Source organism: Lacerta agilis, chromosome 7 (genome assembly GCF_009819535.1).
Source record: "Lacerta agilis isolate rLacAgi1 chromosome 7, rLacAgi1.pri, whole genome shotgun sequence".
In the NCBI taxonomy this organism is placed as follows: Eukaryota; Metazoa; Chordata; class Lepidosauria; order Squamata; family Lacertidae; genus Lacerta; species Lacerta agilis.
In genome coordinates, this window is record NC_046318.1 from 12,602,250 (window position 1) to 12,626,204 (window position 23,955).

Below are 23,955 nucleotides of genomic sequence, written 5' to 3' on the forward strand. Positions count from 1 at the left end.
GGCCAAGCTCTCAATTTCAAGTGTGCAGAAAGCACTTAGCATCTGAAGCTGCCTAATACTGTGCAGTCATGAGGCTAGCTTTTATTCGTTGTGGCAGATAGTAAATAATTTATTTCCATCCCCAAATTGTAGCGAGTCCTGCTTGATGCGCAGTTGTGTAGACATGGTTCTAGGCAAAGCTCCAGAATTCATGATTGCGTTCCATTATGCCACCTTTTTTTTAAGCATTAAAAGTATGTAGCATGAGAATGTATTGATTCTGTCCCCGCCCCCTTTGGTTCTCCTTTTATAGAGTAATCTGTTCATTAGTGTTCATTTGATAATTTTCAAGCTTGCGTTGTATTTGTACTACATCATATTTGGAATAAATTCTGCCTTATGCTAACCGTTTACTAAGAAGGTAACACCCTTAAGTGCCATATGATTGTGACAATTTGAGTACCTTTTGAAAATAGTTGGCTTCTTATTCATAGAATAGTAGCATTGTAGAGTTGGAAGCGTACCCCCAAGGGTCAGCTAGTCCCACCACCTGCAATTCAGGAATAGCAACGCACGGTTCCCCATCCAATTTTAAACCATATCGGACCCTGTTTAGCTTTGCAAATGTGTTAGCAGTTTTATTGCTGCGCCCTTGGAATAAGCTTTTATTTCCAATAATGTGTTTGTTCAATAGGAAAAGTGAAGTTAAGACCACGCTTAGGAGTTGGTGCAGGTGAGCTATGCATAAGCAAGCTGATCGCTAGCTCGGCGGAGGCTCTTTTTATTAGCAAGAATATGCACACGTTTAGGAACAGTTTGACCTTTAGCGCTTTTACATCATGAGCTGACACATATGTTTCCACTGTTATTTGCAAGACCTGCTCCACCACGTCATGTTCCTACCAAGTGGAAAGTGAGCCATGCCTCTGCAAAGGGCGGCAAAGGTCACAGACGGGGCACGGCAGACCACTGAGAGAGTAAGAGGTTAGACAAAGGACATGGCGTTCAGACAGCTGCGGCTCACCTGTGGGTGGAGGTGTGCCTCACGCCCCGTTGTTAAGCCACGGCTTATCTGCAAGGTGTGCCTCACACCTGGTGGTCATGGTGTGCCTTGGGGCGGAGGTGTGCCTCATGCCCGGTGGTCATTCCTTCAGAAAAGGAAGTAAAAAATACTACTGCCCAGTGGCAAATATCCCCTTTCTAGGCAAGGTGCTTGAGAAGGTGGTGGTAGTCCAGCTTCAGGCATGCTTGGAGGAAGCTGGTTACTTGGATCCATTCCTGGCCATGGTACTGAAACGGCATTGTTCACCCTTGTTGATGCCATTTGTTGGGAGAGAACGTCAATATCATATACCCTACACAATGCTTGGATCCTGACTGTGGCTCCTTCCATCTGTACATTAAGCCCCAGTTTTGATAGTTCATGAACACTATGGTTACTATATTTCTGATTCCAGATGATAAGATTCAGGTTGATTTGTAGGTGCACAAATTTCGAACGCTGCATTTTAAGGAACTGCCAATATTGATTTATGCAAATATCAAATCATCAAAAAGCAATTGCACTGAATTAGGAATATCAAATAGAAAGCTTTAATTAAACCATCACAATACAATAAGCAGAATAATAATAATAAAAATCCCTTGGTATCTCCTTAAACAATGAAAAATTATTCAACGGGAGTATTCTGAAAGTGAAGCAGTAATGAATTCTTCTTAGATAGCAAGCATTTAAATCAATTACTGCTAAACTAATTTGAATCAAAATCTTGAAATGCAATACAGTGCACAGTAAACACGTGATTTAATTCATGCCTTAGGCATGAATTAAGAACAGGTCCTACATGTTCTGTGTATTGTATCTCTTCATCTACCTTCTTATTCCATTTCTCCCATCATGCTTAAAGATGCATTTTCTTGCAAAATACAGTATTTCCAATGGTTGCTATTGTAGAAAACTGGTAACACACAACGTAAAAAATATTTGGAAATCAAATGTCTTGATGTCTTGAAATTGACATCCACATTTTCACTGTGTACAGTAACACCCATTTGTCTTTCCTGTAAAACAAATTTTTATATACCTACTGTTCCTACAGATGTAAGGGAGATAGAGGCCCCCCTTTATTTCCTCCTTTCTCTTGCAGCCTCCCATGGTACCCCAAATCTGCTCTGGATGGTTGTAGCACACGCTGGAACAGCATTTAGTGTTTCTCAAACTTGGGTCTCCAGCTGTTGATGTACTGCAACTACCATCATCCCTAGCTAGCCAGACCAATGGTCAGGGATGATGAGAGTCATAGCTTAACAACAGCTGGAGACCAAAGTTTGAGAAACACTGGCATGGGCGGTAATTCCGAGGGAATAGGAAATTACTGAAAATGGCATAAACCCTCTGAAAAGGAGCTTCCACTGGATCTAAATAACTTCTGTGAACCGAAGGAGAAACAGAAAATTTGGATCGAACACAATGGAAACTTCTGATTTGCTAATTTATATGAGCAAACTTTAAAGCAACCTACAGTACTGCTATAGTTTTATAATGTAGCGCCTTTCATTCCAACTGGTTGCACCAAACACTATCCTATTTTGATTTTCCAGGTGAAAGTGGTGCTTTGAAATAGTAAATGGAAATATGCCACACACACACACCCCAAAAATTAGGAGAAAATACTCTCCCCCCCAAAAAAAGTCCTTTATAAGAAAATACATCTTATTCTTTTTTTTTACTGCTATTGCTTTCCCTGCCAGAGGGATGGAGAACCTCAGGCCGGGAAGGGGGGCAAATACAGGCCTCTTTAAATCCCCTTGGGATTTTTCTCGGGCTATACACCCTTCTGAGCCAGACCCCTTGCTGGCTTGGCACCCTTCTTTGAGTGCTTTGCCTGGCTTGAATGTGTTTGTGAACTCTAATCATGCTCTCCTGGCTTGTCTGGATGGTCTGAGGCAGTATAAGGCACCTTCCTATGCTCCTAACTTACACTTACCCCAATGCATTCTGGAGGAATGACTAAATGCTAAAGGTTGCTAGGACCCAGCCATTTCAATTGCCAAATGTGTGTTTGGCAGGGCTGTGGGGGCAGGGATGACAACGACCCTTTTGGAAGAGGAGTTCTTCATATCCGAATTGCACGGGAAATCTCAACTCGTCACATGAGAAATAATAGAAACAGCGGGGAGATGCCCTGTTGAGAACACGTCACCTTTGCACAGGCAGACAGGAGTTGCTACATTAACTACACAATCTCAGAGTTGCTGTTGTATCTCCTTCCTGTAATCATGGGCACACAGTTTGTATTATTTCTATAGGAAGCATATGCACAGTAGATGCCTAGTGTAAAAGCTGACAGGAATCTGTGGAGTGCACAGACGCCTCCCCTACTGATTCCTTGACTGCAGCTTGTTATCATACTGACAGGCCATTTGCTAGTACACAGTAAGAAACGTCTAAATGCCAGTGAACACTTGAACCTGTTCATTTTCTGTGTTAGCATTATTTAACCACGTTTCAGCCTTATTATTCCACCAATGGTTTTTTGAGGCTGCTTTACATCTGATACATCAGCAATGAATAAGCAACAAGAAAAAGCGGGGAAGCAGGTTGCATTATTTACTATCAAAGGCTCAGGAGAAAAAAACAAGGCTGTTAACCTGGTACCTAGTAAAAAAGAACATTGGCACCGCAAAGATGTTTGTTCAGAATATTCTGTCCTTGAGGATATCCTGCAGTCAAGGTGCCGCCACACAAAGGGTCTAGCCTGCCTGGTAACAAACCTACTTAACTTCCAAAGGCAGAAGCAGCCTGAAGTAAGCTCTCCGGTAATTATCATATGAGGCATTTTGGTACCTAACCATTTAGATTTATATGTGTTAACACCAGCACCTTCTGCTAAATTAAAGCAGCAATACTTTCTAGATGTAAAAGTTCTTAATACTATTCATTTTTTGTATTTTTTTAAAAAAAGCTAAATATGAAATTCATGCCTAGTATACAAACTGGAAATCAGATCTGGTGAATAATTCATTAGGGTACAAAGGGGAGTAAGTAATAATGGAAGTATCCTTGTAGAAGTGTTAACACCATCAACTTGAGACTTAACTTCTTTGGCACTGCCTTTCCCCCCCTCCTTCATGACAAAGGACTGTAAAAAATCTCCAAGAGCAAGTACTACGTTTCATTTTTTTTTCTTTTCAAAAAACCACACAGGCTTCAGCCTTCTTCTTCTAGCTTCTATGTTACACACACACACACACACACAAGACAGCTCTGTCTTTTGTCTTTTCTTACTACCAGCAAGTTGAAGGAGGGCTCCCCCCCCTCACCCATTTACTATCTGGCACAGAGTAAACTTCCTTTGTTACCATACTTAAGAGGGTCATTACCAAGAGACTTGTCTGGCTATTGAATCCTTGCTTAGATTTTTAACACTTGCTGGATCCAGGAATTAGAAGGGTCTTGGCATACAGCCCTCTCTGCCCCTCCCCTCCCCAACCCACAACAATACTTTGAATTTGTGACAGCAGCAAATGTGTAAGGCTAGGATCGAAAGGACTGCACAACTACTTCCTTGCGCTCAGAGATATTGGACATGTCTTTTCTCGGACAGAGGCAACTTGAGCCATAGGAAGACAATGTGGTGTAGTGAACAGTGTGTCAGGCTTGAACTCTGCAGATCTGACTTCACACACATGTATGCTCAGCTGTGAAACTCACTCTGGGTAGCCCCTGTCTCTCAGACTAACCTGTTTTACAAGGTTGTGGGAATAAAGTAGGATGACTTCCGTATGTACTTTGCCTGAATTCTTTGAAGGTGTTTGTTGTTGTTGTTTTTTAACACCTCGTGGAGCACATAGAGGCCAGTCAAAGTATTTGGCAACATGTGCCACCTTTGGTATTGTGCATTTTGCAAAAGGAAATCTTAGAGTCACCATGCTTGAAAATAATAATAATAAAATTAATAATTTATTATTTGTACCCCGCCCATCTGGCTGGGTCTCCCCAGCCACTCTGGGCGGCTTCCATCAAATATTAAAATACATTTAAAATATCACAGATTAAAAACTTCCCTAAACAGGGCTGCCTTCAAGTATTTTCTGAATGTCACGTAGTTGTTTATTCCCTTGACCTCTGAAGGGAGGGCATTCCACAGGGCGGGCGCCACTACCGAGAAGGCCCTCTGCCTGGTTCCCTGTAGCTTTGCTTCTCTCAGTGAGGGAACTGACAGAAGGCCCTCGGCACTGGATCTCAGAACACACACACAGAAAAGGTGTGTGTGGAAAAAAATACAAGGGGAAGTTCCATGAAAGAAAACAATTTTGGCCATCAACCAAAAAAAAAAAGAAGCAACTTTAGAAACGTTCCTTTCTTGAAACCAGGTCATCTATTTCTATGCACTTTGAATTCTTGATAAAAACCAGATGTGTAATTATCCCTTGCTTCTGTGTTACAGGAGCTATGCCTGTTCCAGACCAACCATCGTGTTCTGACAAGACAAGTTCCCTTAGCCCTGTCCTGAATACATCTAACGGAGATGGATCTGAAACAGAGACCACATCTGCCATTCTGGCATCAGTCAAAGAACAAGTAAGCAACAGAGACAAATTTCAAATAAACTGTGGTGCTATTATTACATTTTGTGTTATACACATGAGTTCTACCTGTTACTTGCCTGAGTACCTTTAAGGCGCAAAATATATTCTGAAAAAAAACTGTTTCTTTAATGCACTTGCATTATTTTGTCACTGGTTTGTTTTTCTTCCCTGCCTTAAGGGAACTGAAAATTAGCATGCTATTCACTCAAAATGGTGGGTTTTCATACATTTATTTGCATTTGAATGGGTGCATCAGCTATGGCATATGTTTTCCTTACTTTTTGCTATAGGTTTGAGTAGGAAATTCTTAGTGTGAAATAATTTGCCGGAACAATTTGTTTTCCTTTGCTTGGAATGATAATATCTGGACTACCTCTTTTTTTTCTTCTTTCTTCTTTACTGTTATCTAGGCCAAGTTAGAATTTGTGTACCGAAAGCCATAAATTTGGGGAAGTTTGAGTAGTTTTGCTCTGTTCCATGGAGAGCTACATTGATAAGCAACTATAAGCTTTTGACACATATCCTGGGTTTAATAGGTAAGGGAGATAAATATAAAGATGGAAGGGGTCTACAGTCAGTCAATGGCAGAATAAATACCAAAGAGAGTTTGTGCTTGCATGGTTATCTCTGTTTCCTTGCTGCTTTATTTCATTTCCAAATTTCAATGCTAAACTTTTGGATTGACTAGACGTCGCTTTAGATTTTATGGCAGAAAACATTGTGCTGCCAAGCCAAAGCTCTAAGTTGTTTCTCATGTGCCCTGGTGTGTATATTGGGGTGCATATGTAGATCTGGACCTGATATTGCAATAAATGAAGGAACTCTTCAATACATTGGGTTTCCTGTGCATGCAGTTTGGCTGGTTCTAGGTACTAAAAAGATGTCTTGGTCGACATTGGTGCACGTTTGAATACTAATGGGAACAATCAAGCTAAAGTTAAAGCATAACCAGGCACAGTTGATTTCATTGAGGGAGTTGACCTAATGCTTTAATTGTGTTCCGTTGAAATCAATGAGGCATAATTTCAGTAAAGTACTTTTTTACTTAATTTGTACATGATCCAGCTAAAGTAATTTTAAGAACCAGATTTGTCTTGGAAAATAAATATTTTGAAAGTAGTTAAACAGGGTGGACATGTGTTATTATGTTAGGAGCTTGCTTTCTACTCATATCTCTCCATGTGGCAATGCCTGTGTGTCTTGCCTGCCTGCAGTGTTGCTTCTGAAAGTCACTTGACCTCTTGGCTCTGTTCCTCAACATTTAAAGTTCTTTGAGAACCCATATGCAAAGTACTTTATCTGCCACTCCAGATTCTTTTGTTGGCATCTCTCACAGTAGGATATGAGAGCCTTTCTACAGGAGCCAAGAATTATTAAAAGACTACATTTTTGTGCCAGAAAACCATAGCTTATGTAAGGTTTCAAACAGAGAAGAGTTTATGCTAAGCTCATGTTCTGTTCTCTGCATCAGCTGTTAGGATGTACCTTGAAAAGTTTTCATAGCTTATCCTTCAGGTTTTGCACAATCTAGGCTTCAATAAAAAACTTTTGGGGAAGCTGTTACTACAAATGAGTGTGTGTGTGTGTGTGTGTGTGTGTGTGTGTGTGTGTGTGGTGTCATTGCTGAAAGTGGAGAGGACAGAAAGCTGGTACTTTTTCATATACTGTGAATTACTGTAGCCATTGAACTGCTGTAGTTTAGGGTTCTCCAAAAGCACTTTGCAAGTGTCTATAAATTGTGTGCTCATCACGGAGGGCATGTGTTGTGAGATCACTAAAACCAACCTCACTGTTTGTGTGGGTGGTATCATTTGGATAGCCACAACAACCCGATTGGGTCCCTCGGTTGCTGGGGTAATTCTGGCCAATGGGGTTGAGAGAATTTGCAGCCGGGGGACCTATTTATGCCGCTGCACGTTGAGTTGAGCTTCCTCTTAGCGCCTCATGCATTGGATCACTCGCCCACCCTCCCTTTATTTAGGGTCTTGCTATGACCTTGCTATGCCATCGTGGGTCGTCTGCTTTTTGGGGCAGAGGCCCAGTAGGAATTTTCCCATTTGGCGGATTGGCTGGTGCCACTTGGGTTTCGTCTGCCGTATAGCAAATCGTCACAACTTTGTAAGGTTTGGCGGTTAGGCATTGGTTGAAGGTGTGGTGGAGGGGAGGTTGTCCTGCCCCTGCCAATGTGCAATAGGGTATTCCATTAAAGGAATCCAGGTGCTTGCCATTCTTTTTTCCTATCCCCTTCCAGGGTTAGGGCCATACCAGAGCACCTGGGAGCATTTTGGGGTGAGGTTGCGTCTGTGGTAGGACCAGCGCTCCCCCAGTATGTTTACCCTTACTGATTTCTGCCGGTGTCCAGTTGTCAGTGCTGCCCTGCCGGAGGTGTAGGTGCAGCTAGTCGAACCAGTGCCTAAGCAAACCACTCACATTCTGTAATCAATAAAGTTGTGGCCAAAATTATGCCTATGACCTTAAACTAATATTGGGGTCAACTGTGTCTTTCTTTGGGAGGTCTTGGGGGTCTTCACACGCAACTGCACACCGTGCGGACAGCAAGAGCTGTTTTTAAAATCATTGACCTCTGTACACAAGGCGGGCATGTCCACTGTGGCTAACTTACATCTTTGCTCCTTCCACTTTCAACACACATTGCTTCCCCTCCCCTGAAGATTTACTGAAATACCTGCAGCCCAGTAGAACAGACTGTGCAAGCTCAGCTAGTTATATTGCACTCGGTGTATGCCCAGAGGCTTCATTCTCTTGTACCATGCAAGCAATCCCATTGCTACATTTTTCTCCGCAAGGTGATCTAGGTATGCTCCCTCCCCTTTCAACATCCACTGCACTCCTTACAAAAAAATAAAAAATCCTGGAATTGTGTTGATATACCAGTAGTTTGGTAGCAAAAGCTGTGCAGGTACAGTAAATTATGCTCAGAGCTGCCTTTCCCTTGAGCTGCAGGCAATTCCATGACTATATTTCTCCTTTTGGTCGGTGGGTGCAAGGCATTCTGCATTGTGTCCAACTGATGTATGCTCAGAGAGCACCTACTGAAATTAATGGTCCTGAGTTACTCATGTCATAGACTCATAGAGACCTTGAGGATCATCTGGTCCAACCCCCTGCAATGCAGGAAAATGCAGCTGTCCCTCACGGGGATCAAACCTGCAACCTTGGCATTATCAGCACCACGCTCTAACCAATTGAGCTATCCTGTCTTTTAATGTCAGTGGCTCTACTCTGAGTATGACTAACAATTGATAAAAAGCTTCTGTGTATGCCCAGAGGTTTCCTTCATCTATACCATACATGTTCAACCAGTCAGCTGCAATCAACTGGTAGATCGCCAGGGTGATCCTGGTCGATTGCAGGATTAAATAAAGTGGGCAAGGAATGTCGTCGCCCCCCACCCCCAGCGCTAGGTCCCTCCGCCGCCACCGCATCAGCAGGGAAGGTTGGGCCGGGTGGCAAGCGCAAGGAATGTTGCCTGGCCCAGCCCTATACAATGCAGGAAACTAAATGACTCTTTTTACCTTTGGCAAGGCACTCTGAATATGCTCAGAAGCTTCCTGCTTTGGTGTCACATGTGGCTCGTTACTAACAGCAGTGTCTGTTTTATTGCAAGGCTCTTGTGGATTGGTATAGGGAGTCCACTAGGTTGCAGAAGGCTGGCTTAGAAGCCTTCATCCAGCCATCTTTATCAAGTGCAGGATTCATGCAGAAAAGGCCCTATTCAGTAAGGTGGTTAAAGCATGCATTTCTCCACCCTCCATTGTAATGAACAGGACAATCAGTGTGCACAGGAGGATCAGGTGCAGAAGTATTTGGAATGGGGAAGCTGCCCTGTTTTGTTAGCTCACAAATTCAGCATTCATAATTACATTAATGATTTCTGTGCAACCCAGTGCAGTGGCTAATTTGTTTAGCTCATAGCAGTGGGTTTTCTTTTTTCCAGCACAAAGGAATAAATTTGCGTTTTGTATTAATGGTGCTTCCGTAATTTCTCTTCTTAAGCCATTATTTGTTTTTGTAACCACTTGGGGGCTATGTTTGTTTTTCGCTTAGCTTGTTTGATTTTGGATTACTGTGGGGATGAAACCTGGGTTCATCATTCAGTAATGTTGCGACCAGGGACAAAGCCAGTTTGGTCTGGGGCTATTAGCTTGGATAGGAATTTTTTGAGGCGGTTGGCCAAGATTGATGTGAATATTTTGTAGTCTTGGTTTATTAATGAGATTGGGCGGTAGGATTCTACTTTGAGGCTGTCCTTTAGTGGTTTTGGGATGGAGACTATTTTGGAGAGGGTCCAGGTTTTGGGGATGGGCCCTCCTTTTATGATGTCATTAAACAGGCGTGTCATGTAGGGAATCAGGGGCTCTCTGAATTTCTTATAGAATTCTGCTGTGAAGCCATCTGGGCCTGGGGCTTTGTGTGATTTTAAGTTTTTGAGGGTTGTGTCTATTTCCTCTGGGGTGATAGGGCTGTCCATGAGTTCCTGTTCCTCACTAGTTAGGGTAGGTATGTTCATTTCTGTTAGGAATTCTCTGGTTTCCTTCTCGGGTGGGTTACGGGAGGTGTATAGGTTGGAGTAGAATTCTGCAAATTCTGAAGTTATTTCTTTAGGGGAGAATGTAGTGCTGCCATCTTTTTTGGTGATGCAGTGTATTCTTGCTTTGAGTGCTTTTTTCCTACATCTATTTGCCAGTAGTCTGGAATCATTCAGTAATAAAAATCAGAGATATGGCTATACTTCCTCTAAATTCTTCAAATGCCGTCACGAATGGCAGGTGTTTCCGCAGGTTACTGGATTATATAGAGGGCTGCAGTAAAGCCAGCATTTTGACACATAGATGAGAGGCTTCTAGTCAGATCCTATGCAAGTATACCAGGAAATAAGCCCTACTGGGTGCATTAGAGCATACTCCCATGTAGCTATGCATAGGATGATAACCTAGCCTTTTTACTATTATCCACCTGATACACTGGCCAGGAGAGAAGATAAGAGAAGCTGCTGCAAGAATCCTATTCTGATCCTCGGAAGGTGCAGCTATAATTGCAAGAAGCTGTTTTTCATTTGCTCTGGCAATGGCCGCTTTGTGAACAGCTGCTGCGGGAGAAAATGCCCGTGCCTCTGGCAAAGATAGCCACCACTGCTGCAGAGGACCAGATGGACTCATGGAGAGCAGGTGCGCCAACAGCTTCTCCTACTTTTTCCTCCAAGAAAAAAAAAATGCATCACAGTCATATGTCCAGTTGCAAAGGAGTAAGTCCTCCAGGTGAACTCCACCAGACTTTCTTCTGCGTAAACACATATAGGAATGCGCTGTAATCAGGTGTGTGACTTTTGCATAAGCTACCCATTTTCTGAGTCTCTCCTACCCCTGGATCAAAGTGAGGGACAGGAGTCTGTTTCCTCCCGCCCCAACCCTGACACCTGAAATGAATGCTGCTGCAAGTGTCCCATGGTGCCTGATAATCCTGCTGCTTTCTCCACCCAACGAGATATTTGCATCCCATTTATATATTTATATAAAATTTATATATTGTTATTGTGTATTATATTTGCATTCCAGCATCCAGTACAGTAGCATAGTTATTAAGTAGTGGGTGGACATTGCAGACGACACAGTGATTCTCCAAGCAGCTCTCTTTATTCTCAGTCTAGAACAGAACTGGACTGAAGGGCTCAGCCAGCCTGCTTGTATAGTACTCAGTAACATGCAACAGTAACAACTCCCTCTAGCTACCCAATCCGTGAACGGCATTCTCAATCCTTCATTTGCATGTTGTGGACCTTAGTGAGAACTGCAGTCACGGTGGGCAGAGTGAAACAATATACACAACACCCCTAGTGGCCTAGGGTGAGAACTTCAATACATAACAATAGTGCTCATCTGGGACCAGGCTAAGTCATTTCCTTAATAATCTAGCTAGCATATCTCATGTTATGTGATCACATTTCACCATTCATGGCCGTATGTCCCATGAGTCTTATAACCCCGCCAACATACACAGATGATTGAGTCTTCCAGGCATTAAATCAGGAGGTCCCGGCATTGGACCCCACAATGTTCTCAGTAAATATCCACTCAAAAACCCACAGTTGCTGTTCATTTCTCCTACTCAGTTAATGACTGTATTGTGTCAGCCTATCCTACACTGAACGTGCACACCCATATTTAATTGGATGTCAGGATTGGACACTCACTATCCAAATCATTCTGAACAGAGGAGCGGGTGTGGTGCTGGTTGATGCAGATGCCTTTCACCCCACTGATGGGGAATGCTCTCACCATTTTGTGCCCCTGTCTAGTGTGTTTTTTTAGATGTGACAGCCGCTTTGTTTTATGTCACACCCCAGGACACTTTATCAAAATCCCAAATGTGCCCACGGGTCCAAAAAGATAGGTGACTTGGTTGCTTTCCTCCAGCAGGAGCACCAGTCACTCTCTGAAACAGAGTTAACTGAGATCTGTTTTCACACACACATTGAAAGAGTAAAACTCTGATCCTTTTCAAAATTTCAAAATGTGAATGGGGACAATTGCTGCACAATGGCCAGATGTTTGACTAGGTGCTGAGCTGTTGAATTTTAAACCAGCATACTGAGATTATGTAAACAGTTCTGAATTTAAGGAAGAAGAAGAAGAGTTTGGATTTGATATCCCACTTTATCACTACCCGAAGGAGTCTCAAAGCGTCTAACCTTCTCCTTCCCCTTCCTCCCCCACAACAAACACTCTGTGAGGTGAGTGGAGCTGAGAGACTTCAGAGAAGTGTGACTAGCCCAAGGTCACCCAGCAGCAGCATGTGGAGGAGCGGAGACGCGAACCCAGTTCACCAGATTACAAGTCCACCGCTCTTAACCACTACACCACACTGGCTGTTAACATACACATCTCTTAAAAAATAACCTGGTCCTTTTTCTTCCCATCCTCCCCAAACCCTGCTATGTGCTTTCTGTTTTGCAGCAAGTGTTTATCAAAAAAGGGGGAGCAAAGAGGGCTTGTTGGGCTATGTTTACGTCTTCCAGACTAACGTTGTTTTGAAAAATGGATTCTCCATCAAATTGCTTTTTCTTAAAATATTAGTGGGGAAAGGCATCATTCCCCACCTAATGGAAGATAATAACTCATTCTCTTACATTATTTTTATAGCTATTCTATTAATAGAAACTCTGTTGTTCAGCTTCCGAGTGTGTGTGTGTGTGTGTGTGTTGTTGTTGTTGTTGTTGTTGTTGTTTCAGTTTCCACCTGAAACTGTTTCCAATTCTTTATCCATTAAGTCAAAGCTGTCAGAGGTGCTGCTTGACAGAATCTCATGATGTTTCAAGCAGCTAATCCTCTACTTCTAAACCCCAACCTTAGGAGTAATTCTCCCTGTCTTTATAATATGATATTATCCTGTTAACACTTGTCTGAATAGTACTTATGTTAAGAATAGGAACTTTTAATGGGTTAGCCTAAAAGAAAGAAAGATGAAACATTGCAATCCCTTCATCTTTACTTTAATCAAATTTCTATTTATTTACTGGGGGGGAGTAGCATTGTATTTCCCTCCCCCCGCCCCCGTGATGTTGATACACACTAGTTATTTGTAGATTAAATGGATGTTTTGTCAATTTGAACAGCTGTTGTGGAACACTGTTTATTAATGTTATCTAAATATGAAAATATATTTAATGCTTTATTGTCAAAACAGGCAGGGGAGAAATGCATTTTTGTTTTGAAATATTTATTGTAAAGTTTCTGATGGTCTGTGTATTTTTTAGGCCCCGTGTGCATAGGAATGCATCTTCAATGTCATTGTAGAAACTTTATTTATTTTGCTATTACATTTCTATCCCACCTTTCCTTCAAGGTTCTCCCCCTTCCCATTTCATCCTCATAAAGAACACTGTGAGGTAGGTTAGTTTGAGAGACAGTGATTGGTCACCCAATAAGCTTCATGGATGAATGGGGATCTGAACTCCTGTCCCCAGGGTCCTAGTCTTAGGAGTCAGCTACACAGCTGCAAATAAAACGTTTTAAATGTGTTGTAAAGTGCAATATACAAATGTGACACTAGATGGCAACAGTGAGGTATGCAAAATTCTATTTATTTTTCATAACTTTTTTTCCAAAAAAGGATTTTCACAGCTTTTTTTAAAAATGTGTGTAGATCCCACCCTGCCCTCAAACCATTTCATCACACTGGCAGAAAGACTCCCATAAATGATTAGGATGAGTGTTAAAATACAACAAAACCTAATTCTAGGATACATTTTTACACCAAGTGTTTAGAGGATGAATGCAAACTGGTAAAGGACTACACAGTCAATTGAGAAGGTGAATCTGTGCCGCTGAGCTTGATTTCGCCACCCTGATCATTTTGAGTGGATATGTCTTCTATATTATATAGGCATATGGGATCCTCCTAATTGAGGGTCCTGGTTGCGCTTGGGCTCTCAGGGCACACCAAGGGTTAAATTGGTTAAGAAGGGTGTAGCCCAAGCCCTGGCCATCTCTGGGATCATGTCAGGCTGTCTGGGCCAATCAGCTGGGGTGGCGTGATCCTAGGGGTCATTAAAGGTGGCAGCGTGGGACAATTGGGGGCTCTTGTCGCACTCTGCCGAACAAGTGTCCACCCTCCCTAGTGTTAGGCAGTGTTGCTTTGGCCTTGCTTTGGTTTGGGTCTTGTGTTTTGGAACAGGGGCTGGGTAGGAATTTTTCCATTTGGCAGATTTGCTATAGCACTTGGTTTTCGCCTACCCCTTAGCGATCGTCACAACTTGCAAGGTAGCGGTTAGGCATTGGCTCATTGAAATGTGGGGGGGGGAGGTGCGGCCATCACCTGCCCCTCCAGGAACAGGGTATTCCGGTAAAGAAATCTGGGGGTCCTCGATCTCGTCCGAAGTCCGCTTGAGGGACTAGGGCCATGCCAGGACCACAGGAACCTCGGGGTGAGCTTTAGTTGGTCTTCATCGATGTTGCTCCCTCGTTTGGTTTACCCTTTTAGGCTACCAATCAGAAAGGTGGAGTCAGTTATAGTTTGGAGCCAATGCCTAAGCAACTACCGCTCACAAGGTTGTATTTAAATAAAGTTGTGGCCAAAATTTGCCCAATAACTTAAATTTAAATAAGTGCCAGTGTGACGTTATTTCAAGGGGGGTGGGCGCAAACAACCCAACCATATCTTTCCCCTAAGGCATGTGAATCCAGAGAGATATCTTGAAGGTTACTTTGACAGAAGGAACAGAGTACCTCTGGAAGCACTGAGAGGACCTTTCTACTCTGTGATTTCTACTCTGTGATTAGAAGGAAGACCTATACAATAAAGTTAGATATAATGAAGCAACAAAGAATGGAGTAGTTGTTTCCTTTTTTAATAATTCTTCTGCATAAAGCCATCAACTTTGAGATTTTCAAGTGGTACTAAATTGATAGGAGGATAAAGCATGGGATACGTTTGTAGATAAGTGTATGTGAAACATCTAAAAACAGCAGAAGGGGAAACCTCCACTCATCCAAAGTTTACAACTATGTTACAAAATGCACCAAGGAATAGGAGGGCATTCCACAACTTGGGGACTCCTACAAAGCATATATATCATCAAGCCGCACAGGACAGCAGTACTCCATCAGGGTTGATATGGAAAGCAGTGCTTCATCAGACATCTGGGGTCCAAGTCATTTAGGTATTTGCGTGCCTTAAATTGGGCTCTTTAGAAAATGGGCAACCAGTGCAGGTTCTTTAAGGATGTTGTGATATGAATCTGCCAAAAATATTTACATTTTCATATTCTTGGAAGACAAGGACTACCTAAGTGGCAGTTAAAATAAGTTATTATACCTATGCATTACAGATGACAGGCATAGGCAAACTCAGCCCTCCAGATTTTTGGGGGCTACAACTCCCATCATCCCTAGCTAACAGGACCAGTGGTCAGGAGTGGTGGGAATTGTAGTCTCAAAACATCTGGAGGGCCGAGTTTGCCTGTGCCTGGAATAGGAGCTTAGGAAACTTGGAGAAGGAGCTTTTCAAGATACTTAAACACCGCCACCAAAAAACATGCTAAAAGCCACCTTGCAATCAGAGTCTTCAGTAGACATCTCCCAAACTTTTGGCAGCAACTGCTAAATGTTGCCTTTTTGAGAGCAGATAGTCCGCTTACAAAAAAATTGAGTTTTATACTGGATTCCAGACCCAATGCCATTTCATCATGCTGCTTCCTCTGGTGGAATCCAGCAAGATAACCTAATTTTCTTGGACATAAGGATTTTTCCTGTTAGTGCAGCCAGTCATCGTAACTGAATTGCTTCGGTTCTTCAGTTTGTGTAAATTGATCACATTGCCTCCAGTTGTGTTATGATTAATAGAATGTCTCTTTATCTTGATAACATCGGAGCCCTGGGGTGTGCTGCATGCATGTTGCTCAGTAGCTTGTCGTGATTGACACAGGGATGATAAATTACCTTTTGGTACCTGAATAGCACTTAGAGAAACACATTGCCAACCTGTCAAAAGCAGGCACTTAGCACTTTTTAGACAAAGGTTACCAAAGCATTGTGTGTGCCCTTTTACCCCTTGTGAAAGTCTACAAGGGACTCTGTCCAGTGAGGTCAGTTGTTTTCATAGCTAAGCATTTAAAGCCTATGAAATAACTCAAGCAAGTGAATTCCCGTGTTTTAAAATATTTCCATTATGAAGCTCTAAAGTCATCAGCCTAGAAATTTGGCTTAAAAAAAGAAAGGAAAGGGCAATTCCGTAGACTGGAAAAAAACAAATGATAGGATAATTAAATATAAACCCCATCATGATTCATCATAGGAGTGTGTTATTAGCATCCCTATAATGAGTCAGAGGGAGGATATTTTTAGCATGTAATGTTAAAATGTAAATATATTAATGACCCAGTTGTAGAAATGTGTTTTTATTAAACCTTGGAGACTTATAAAAATAGGTTTTCAGTTTCCAAGAGTGTTTAACAAGAAAAAAGGAAGTAAGAAATCAGATTTACATAGAAGGTTATAATAGTGATTATAATCTGACAATGACAATAATATTTGATTTATTTTACCTAATTTGACCATAGTGCTATTAGTAATTTTCCTCTTACACTAGATTTAGTCTTTGTACATCGTAGGTGCCACATTCTCTGTCTTCTGGGTGCCTTAAATAATTTTGAAACAACTATGTATGGACTTCGTTTTGATACTGCTGTGTAAGACGAAAGAAAGAAAGAAAGAAAGAAAGAAAGAAAGAAAGAAAGAAAGAAAGAAAGAAAGAAAGAAAGAAAGAAAGAAATGGATGGATGTTGGCATACAAGGGCCCTTTAATATTCTTTGGTTGTATTCCAGTAAAACCAGGGATACCTTAGAAGGGAAGATGATACTATAAATCAATCTAACTCTTAAACATGGTATACAAATCAGATAGATGGGGTTTTTGGTACAGCAGAGATACTGTTTTCTCCATTCATTCGAAAGGATGGGCTGACTAAGAGTTGTTATTGAAGTTTCAACAACTGTGAAATTCAAATGCAGGTTTCTTCTTGGGCAAAACATATTGGGGGGGGGGGGTTTAATGAAGCAAAAATATTTTCCAGAAAACTTAACAATTTGTTTCAGGAATGTGGGCAACTCCTTGGGAAATCTATCGATGCAAAAGCAAAGTGGTTCACAATTCCAGATCCACTGTCATTTTACCTTTGTGAGAAGCAACAGTCGCTCTTGCCAGGGTGATATCGCAAGCTTCCAAAATCTGTTGGGTCCAGTATGTCAAAAACTGCTAGCAGAATGGGGTGGGGAGGGTTGTAGATGTTAATGGTGGCATGGCCATTTTTTCCCCATGGTTCTAAAGAGGTTTCCTGGAATGCAGCCTTTGAGAGTACAGTCCAGCTCTAATAAGATAGATGGAGGTATTGCAGATCATTTTACTAGGAAACAATTTTTCGCTCCTTATGGAAAGAAGGAATTTAACCCAGAGCTAATAAAGTTATTTTCCAAATTAACTGATGTCGCTTTGCTGTTGCTCTTGTTATGCAGAGTTAAGGTGTGAATTCTGTATGAGGGGATGGTGGACATACATACATTCTCTACCACATATATCTATAATGAGGACATTATTATTATTATTATTATTACCCCTCATTTTCTCCAGAACTGGGACTCAAGGTGACTTACAATAATTAGCACATAGATAAAACATAGAAAGTGAAAATATATATAAATAATAATAATTAAAAAGAAATTAAACCATAATAGAACTAAATCAAATAAAAACAAATCTAAAAAAAACCAGATTGTAAAAACAGCACAACACGATTAGCTAGGCACCATGCTGAGTTTGGAGAGAAATTGTTAATACCATAACTTCTGAATTATACGTTATATGATTTCTTTGTTTTCCTTCTATTGCGGTAGAAACATAACTTGTTTCTTTCATCAGTATCACACACTTTATTTTTCATTTACAACAGCAAGAAAACATATTTTAAATTCTTGGACTTCCGGTCTGGTCTTCGCCACCGTCGGATGCGCGTTTTCGGAGCTTCAAGTTTGAAGCCGTAGACGCGGCAGCTGGCTGGAGATCAGGAGGGGGCAGGGCTCCGGGTCCCCCCCATACCCCAGGGTGGGTGTCGCTGGGGTGAAGCAAGAAGCGGCAGCTTGGGGGCAGAGGCAGCGGCGAGGCGCGAGGGGCTCCAGAAACGCGGAGGCGGGAGGAGCCTGGTAGCCGACAACGCAGCGGTAAGCCCCTGAAAGCGGCGCTTTTCTCTCGGCCAGCAGCGAGCCCAATTCCGAGGTGATACCGAGACCAGATTTCCTAAAACAATAAGCTCCAAAAAGACGATAACGAGCCCCACAAATAGTTGGGGAGAAAAGAGGCATCCCGGAAGGGAGAGACATATCGGAGCTTTCGCAAACAGCGAACTAGTTAAATTTTAAGAAATTAGCACTTACAGTGCAAAGGACTCTCTCTTCATTAAATTATAAAGACCAAAGGACCCCCCCTCAAAGACAGGGGGATAGGGGACATTAAGACGACGAAATGTTTGGACAAGCTATCTGTGTTGAGACCAAAGGGTAGAAAGACACGAAAAGTTCAAAATGGCGACGGGAAGAGAAGTATCACATTAGAAGGCTTTTTAAGTTCAAGCCATAAAGGTGGACAACAGAACTAAAGCACTTTTAAAAAGCTCCATGTACTTTATTGCAACTTTTCTGCTCAGTGCTGAGATATCCATTGCACTTCACCACTTTGTATTGCTGGGTACAGCTTAAAACGCTCTGTCCTGTTTAAAGCACTTTATTGCTCTGTATTATTTAAAGCACTTTAGCGCCCTCTATTGCTTTGGAGGCTAATTTAGCTGCTCAATGATGTGTTATTTAGTGCACATTACCATTCTGTTCTGAAGATTAACTTTGCAGCTCAGTGTCGCGATATTCAGTGCACTTTATCATTCTGCTCTGGGGGCTAATTTTGCTGCTCAGTGCAGTGATATTCAGTGCACTTTACCATTCTGTATTACTGGGTATAGTTTAAAATACCTGGGCCTATATAAAGAACTTTAATACTCTGTATTACTCAATGCACCTTAGTGCACCTTATTTAAAGCACTTTAGCGCCCTCTATTGCTTTGGAGGCCAATTCAGCCGCCCAATGCTGTGCTATTTAGTGCACTTTACCATTCTGTTCTGGAGGCTAATTTCGCAACTTAGTGTGGCGATATTCAATGCACTTTACCACTCTGTATTACGGGGTATTGTTTAAAATATTTGGCCCTGTTTAAAGCACCTTAATACTCTGTATTATTCAATGCATTTCAGCGTCCTCTACTGTTTTGGAGGCTAATCTGGCTCAGTATTGCGATACTTAGTGCATTTTATCATTCTGCACTGCCAGGTACAGCTTAAAGTGCTTAAAGTGCTTTGCCTTGCTTAGAACACTTTACTATTCTGTACTACTTAAAGCACTTAGCGCCTCTTACAACTTGGGAGGCTATTGGGACAAACAAAACTACAAAGACTATAAAAGCTATACTGAGACATACATCGGGACACTGAACTGAGATATAAATTGAGAGACATATCCAGCCCGTTTTGCGAGAGACGGCAAGTTATAAACTGGACCTCTTAAATGAGGATAATTAAGAAGAACTACGACCCTAACGGTGGGAGAATCAGACCAACAAGCGATTTAATTGAAGACAGGACTCGGGATCAAAGATATTGAAGATTGATTTAATAGACGTACAGAGGCCTTTTCACTGTTGCCGTGGGGTCGGAGGCTTATGACCAAAGAGACGATATAGACTTCTTGGAAAAACAGATAAATGGCGTCCATGAATTGATATAGAGCAAATTGTTATTTGGCAACCCTGGCACTGTGCTCTTTCCTAATAAGACCCTCCCCCTTCTCTACCTTTCCCACACCCACCAATTGTTTTTTTTTCCTTTCCCCTTTTTCTTTTATTTCTCCCTCTTCCCCTTTCCCCCCCTGTTTCTCTTCTCTTTTTTCCTTTTGCTCTTCTTCTTTCTCTTTCGTTTTTTTTCTCTCCTCTTTTTTTTCTCCTTTCTTTTTTTTTTCTTTTGCTTCTGCTTAATACACATATTCCTTTTTTATTTTTTTCCCATTCCCCCTCCCCTTATCTTTTCTTTTTCTTTTTTTGGGGTGGGAGAGAGAAAGGTGCTCTTAATTTAAATCGAATGGTCTACTACAATGTCAAACAAAAAAAATTCTGTACCGATTCAGAACAGAAGAGGATCAATAATTGATTCCGACTCCGCAATGGATATTAAGGAGTTGATGTTAAATTTAAGAAAAGATATATTAGATCTAAAGCAGGAATTAAAGCAAGAAATTGGAGAAAATACCAAAAAAAATGAAGAACAATTCCAAAAAATGGGGGAAAAATTAGACCAGAATGTGAAGGCAACCGAATCCCTATCTAAACAGGTGGAGGATTTGGCAAAAAAAAAAATGGAATTGAACACAACGGTACAGGATTTAAAAGGGAGGATGCACAGCGCGGAGGAAACCACAAAAAAACTGGTTCGGGAAGGAAAAGAAGTTAAAAAAGAGGTAAATAAGACCAAGAAAGAAGTCCTAAGCTTAAGATCGGAACAGGAAGCTATTCTAGACTCTTTAGCCATATTACAGATGCAAAGAAAAGAAAAAACTTTGCGTCTGAGAGGTATAGTAGAGGAAGTAGACGAGAAGCTAGAGGGGGAAATAGTGCCTATACTTGCAAACTGGTTGGACATGCAGGAACAAGAACTAGCTCTTAGCATTGAATCCATGTATAGAACTAATTCAAAAATTGCAAAAGCGAATAAATGGCCATCAGATTGTTTGATTAACTTCAGAGCAATGGATGTTAGAAATAGGATTTTACAAACTAGTAATAGAAAAAAACTGGAAATTGCGGGGAAAGAAATATCGATATATAAGTTTATCCCGAATAGACTATTAAAAAAAAGAGAAATATATAAACCCCTGGTGGAAGCATTAAAAAAAAAAGATATAAAACATAAATGGGAGTACCCAGAGGGGATATCTTTTTTCTACAAAGGTATGAGAAAGAAATGTTTGACTGGGGCGGATATGGAAAGATTCCGGAGAACTTATAAGGGGGATTTTGGAGAGAATAACCAACAAGATGTGGAAGTAGGAGAGTTAGTTGATGAAGAAGAATCCAACTAAAATGTATTTTATGATAAGTATTATTATTAAGTGAAAAATAAATGATGGAACTGAAAATAGTATCTTGGAATATAAATGGATTGAATGAAAAAACAAAAAGGAATAAAATATTTCATGTGTTAGAAAAACAAAAAAATGATATCATATGTTTGCAGGAAACACATGTTTTACCAAATCATCAAAAAATCTTGATAAATAGAAAACTGGGCCAAGAATTTATCGCCTCATATAAAAAGAAAAAAAGAGGAGTGATAATGTATATACATCCAAGACTTGAGCCAAAATTTATATACAAAGACGACCAAGGAAGAACTTTAATGGTAGAAATTCAATTCAAGGGAGAAAGACTGATTCTAATAGGAATATATGCTCCAAATGAAAAGAAGAAAGAATTTTATCAGGAATTGCAAGAAAAACTACATGAATATATAGGGGAGAGACTTATTATGATGGGAGACCTAAATGGGGTAGTGGAGCCCAAGGTAGATAGATCCAAAAAAAGATCTGACATCAAACAAAGTAGGCTACCCAATACATTTTTCCAAATGGTGGATATTATGGGACTATACGATTCGTGGAGATTCAAACATCCTTCAGATAAAGAGTATACATTCTATTCACATTCAAAGAAATCTGCCGGGAGAATAGATGCAATATGGACATCAAAGGACATACTCGGGGAGATCCATAAGGCAGAAATACATCCTAATATCTTATCTGATCATAATTTACTTCAATTAGATATAAGAGGGAGGCAAATAGGGGGTAGGAGATGGAAACTGAATGAAAATCTACTGAAGGATGACAAGATCTTATCACTGGCTAGAAAAACATTAAAAGAATATTTCCAAATAAACAACAACAATGAAGTCAACATTATGACCGTCTGGGAGGCAAGCAAAGCCGTCCTTAGGGGCTTCTTCATACAGCAGAATTCATATCAGAGGAAAATAAAAGAAGGGAAAAAAATAAAATTATGGGAAGAAATAAAAAGCCATGAAAGAGAATTATTTAATGACCCAGAGAATGAGACCATCAAAGATAAAATAAAGCTCCTACAGACTCAGTTTGAGATGATAATAAACGATGAGATAGAATGGAAAATTAAATCTACAAAGCAAAGATTTTTTGAATATGGAAACAAACCAGGTAGATTACTGGCCTGGCAACTGAAGGAAAAGAAAAATCAACGAATCATAAATAGAATTAAAATAGGAGAGAATTGGATCACTGAACAAGCAAAAGTAAATAAATGCTTTATAGAATATTATACTGACTTATATAAAAAGGAGGAGGAGGAAGGGGAAAAAATCAACACATATATTAATAAAAATAAATTAAAAGCGATACCTAAGGAAAAACTGGACAGTCTAAACCTATTAGTATCAGACATGGAAATTCAACAGGCCATTAAAAAATTACAACAAGGAAAATCACCCGGTCCTGATGGACTCACGGCCCTTTATTATAAAAAACTAGAAGAAGAGCTAATTCTACCATTAAAAAATACAATTAATGAAATCCTGCTTACTGGAGAGATACCAAACACATGGAAAGACAGTTTCATAACGTTAATACTTAAACCAGATACAGACCCTACTTCAATGGCAAACTACAGACCTATCGCACTTCTAAACACCGATTATAAATTATTTGCAGACATAATAGCCCAAAGACTTAAAATAGTGCTTCAAGATACAATTCATAAAGACCAGACAGGGTTTTTACCCAAGCGCCATCTAAACAACAACGTGAGGCACATTATCAATATTATCGAATATTTAGATTATAAGATAAACAAACCAGCGGCATTAATGCTTTTGGATGCCGAAAAAGCATTCGATAAAATATCTTGGGCATTTATGTTAGAACTGATGAGGCAGATGGAAATGGGAGATAGATTTTGTAAAGGAATTAATGCCATTTATAAGGAACAAAGGGCCAACCTTATAATAAATGGGACAATAACAGGAAGCCTTCCTATATGCAAGGGGACACGACAGGGGTGCCCACTTTCCCCCCTAATCTTCATTATGGTAATGGAGATATTAAACAACCAGCTTAGAGAAGATCCAGGTATTACAGGGATTAAAAAACAAGAGAGATCGTACAAAATAAAAGCATTCGCGGACGACCTAATCCTGACGACAGAAGATCCTCAAAAAAGCATTGTGCGAGCCATCGAAATAATCGAAGAATATGGAGGCCTGGCAGGTTTTAAACTGAATAAAGCAAAAACGAAGCTATTAGTAAAAAACATGTCAGAGAAAGAGGTCGAACTGTTGGAAAAGAGCACAGGCTTAAAGGTATGTCATAAAGTCAAATATTTAGGGATATGGATCAGTCCAAAGAATATAAATTTATTTCAAGATAACTATACACCTACCTGGAATACAATAAAACTCAACATGGAAAAGTGGAATAAACTTAAATTGTCTTTATTGGGAAGAGTGGCTACAATAAAAATGATGGTGCTTCCAAAGCTCCTATTCCTTTTTCAGACAATACCGATACTGGGGGGGGAAGATAAAATAAAAGAATGGCAGAGACACATAACGAAATATTTATGGCAGGGTCAGCGTCCTCGAATAAAGCACCTCAATATGATAGATATCAAGATAAGAGGAGGACTGGCCCTGCCAGATATAATATTATACTATGACGCTGCCTGTCTAACATGGATTGCTGATTGGTGTA

General features: G+C 40.7%; 1 protein-coding gene across 1 annotated transcript in view; it reads left to right on the forward strand.

Moving 5' to 3' along the window:
• CTNND2 (catenin delta 2) overlaps positions 1-23,955 on the forward strand; it is a 481,608-nt gene that overhangs the window by 54,757 nt on the left and 402,896 nt on the right. The window contains 1 exon segment of the mRNA XM_033154385.1: positions 5,430-5,563. Coding sequence (XP_033010276.1) covers positions 5,430-5,563 — 134 coding nt within the window.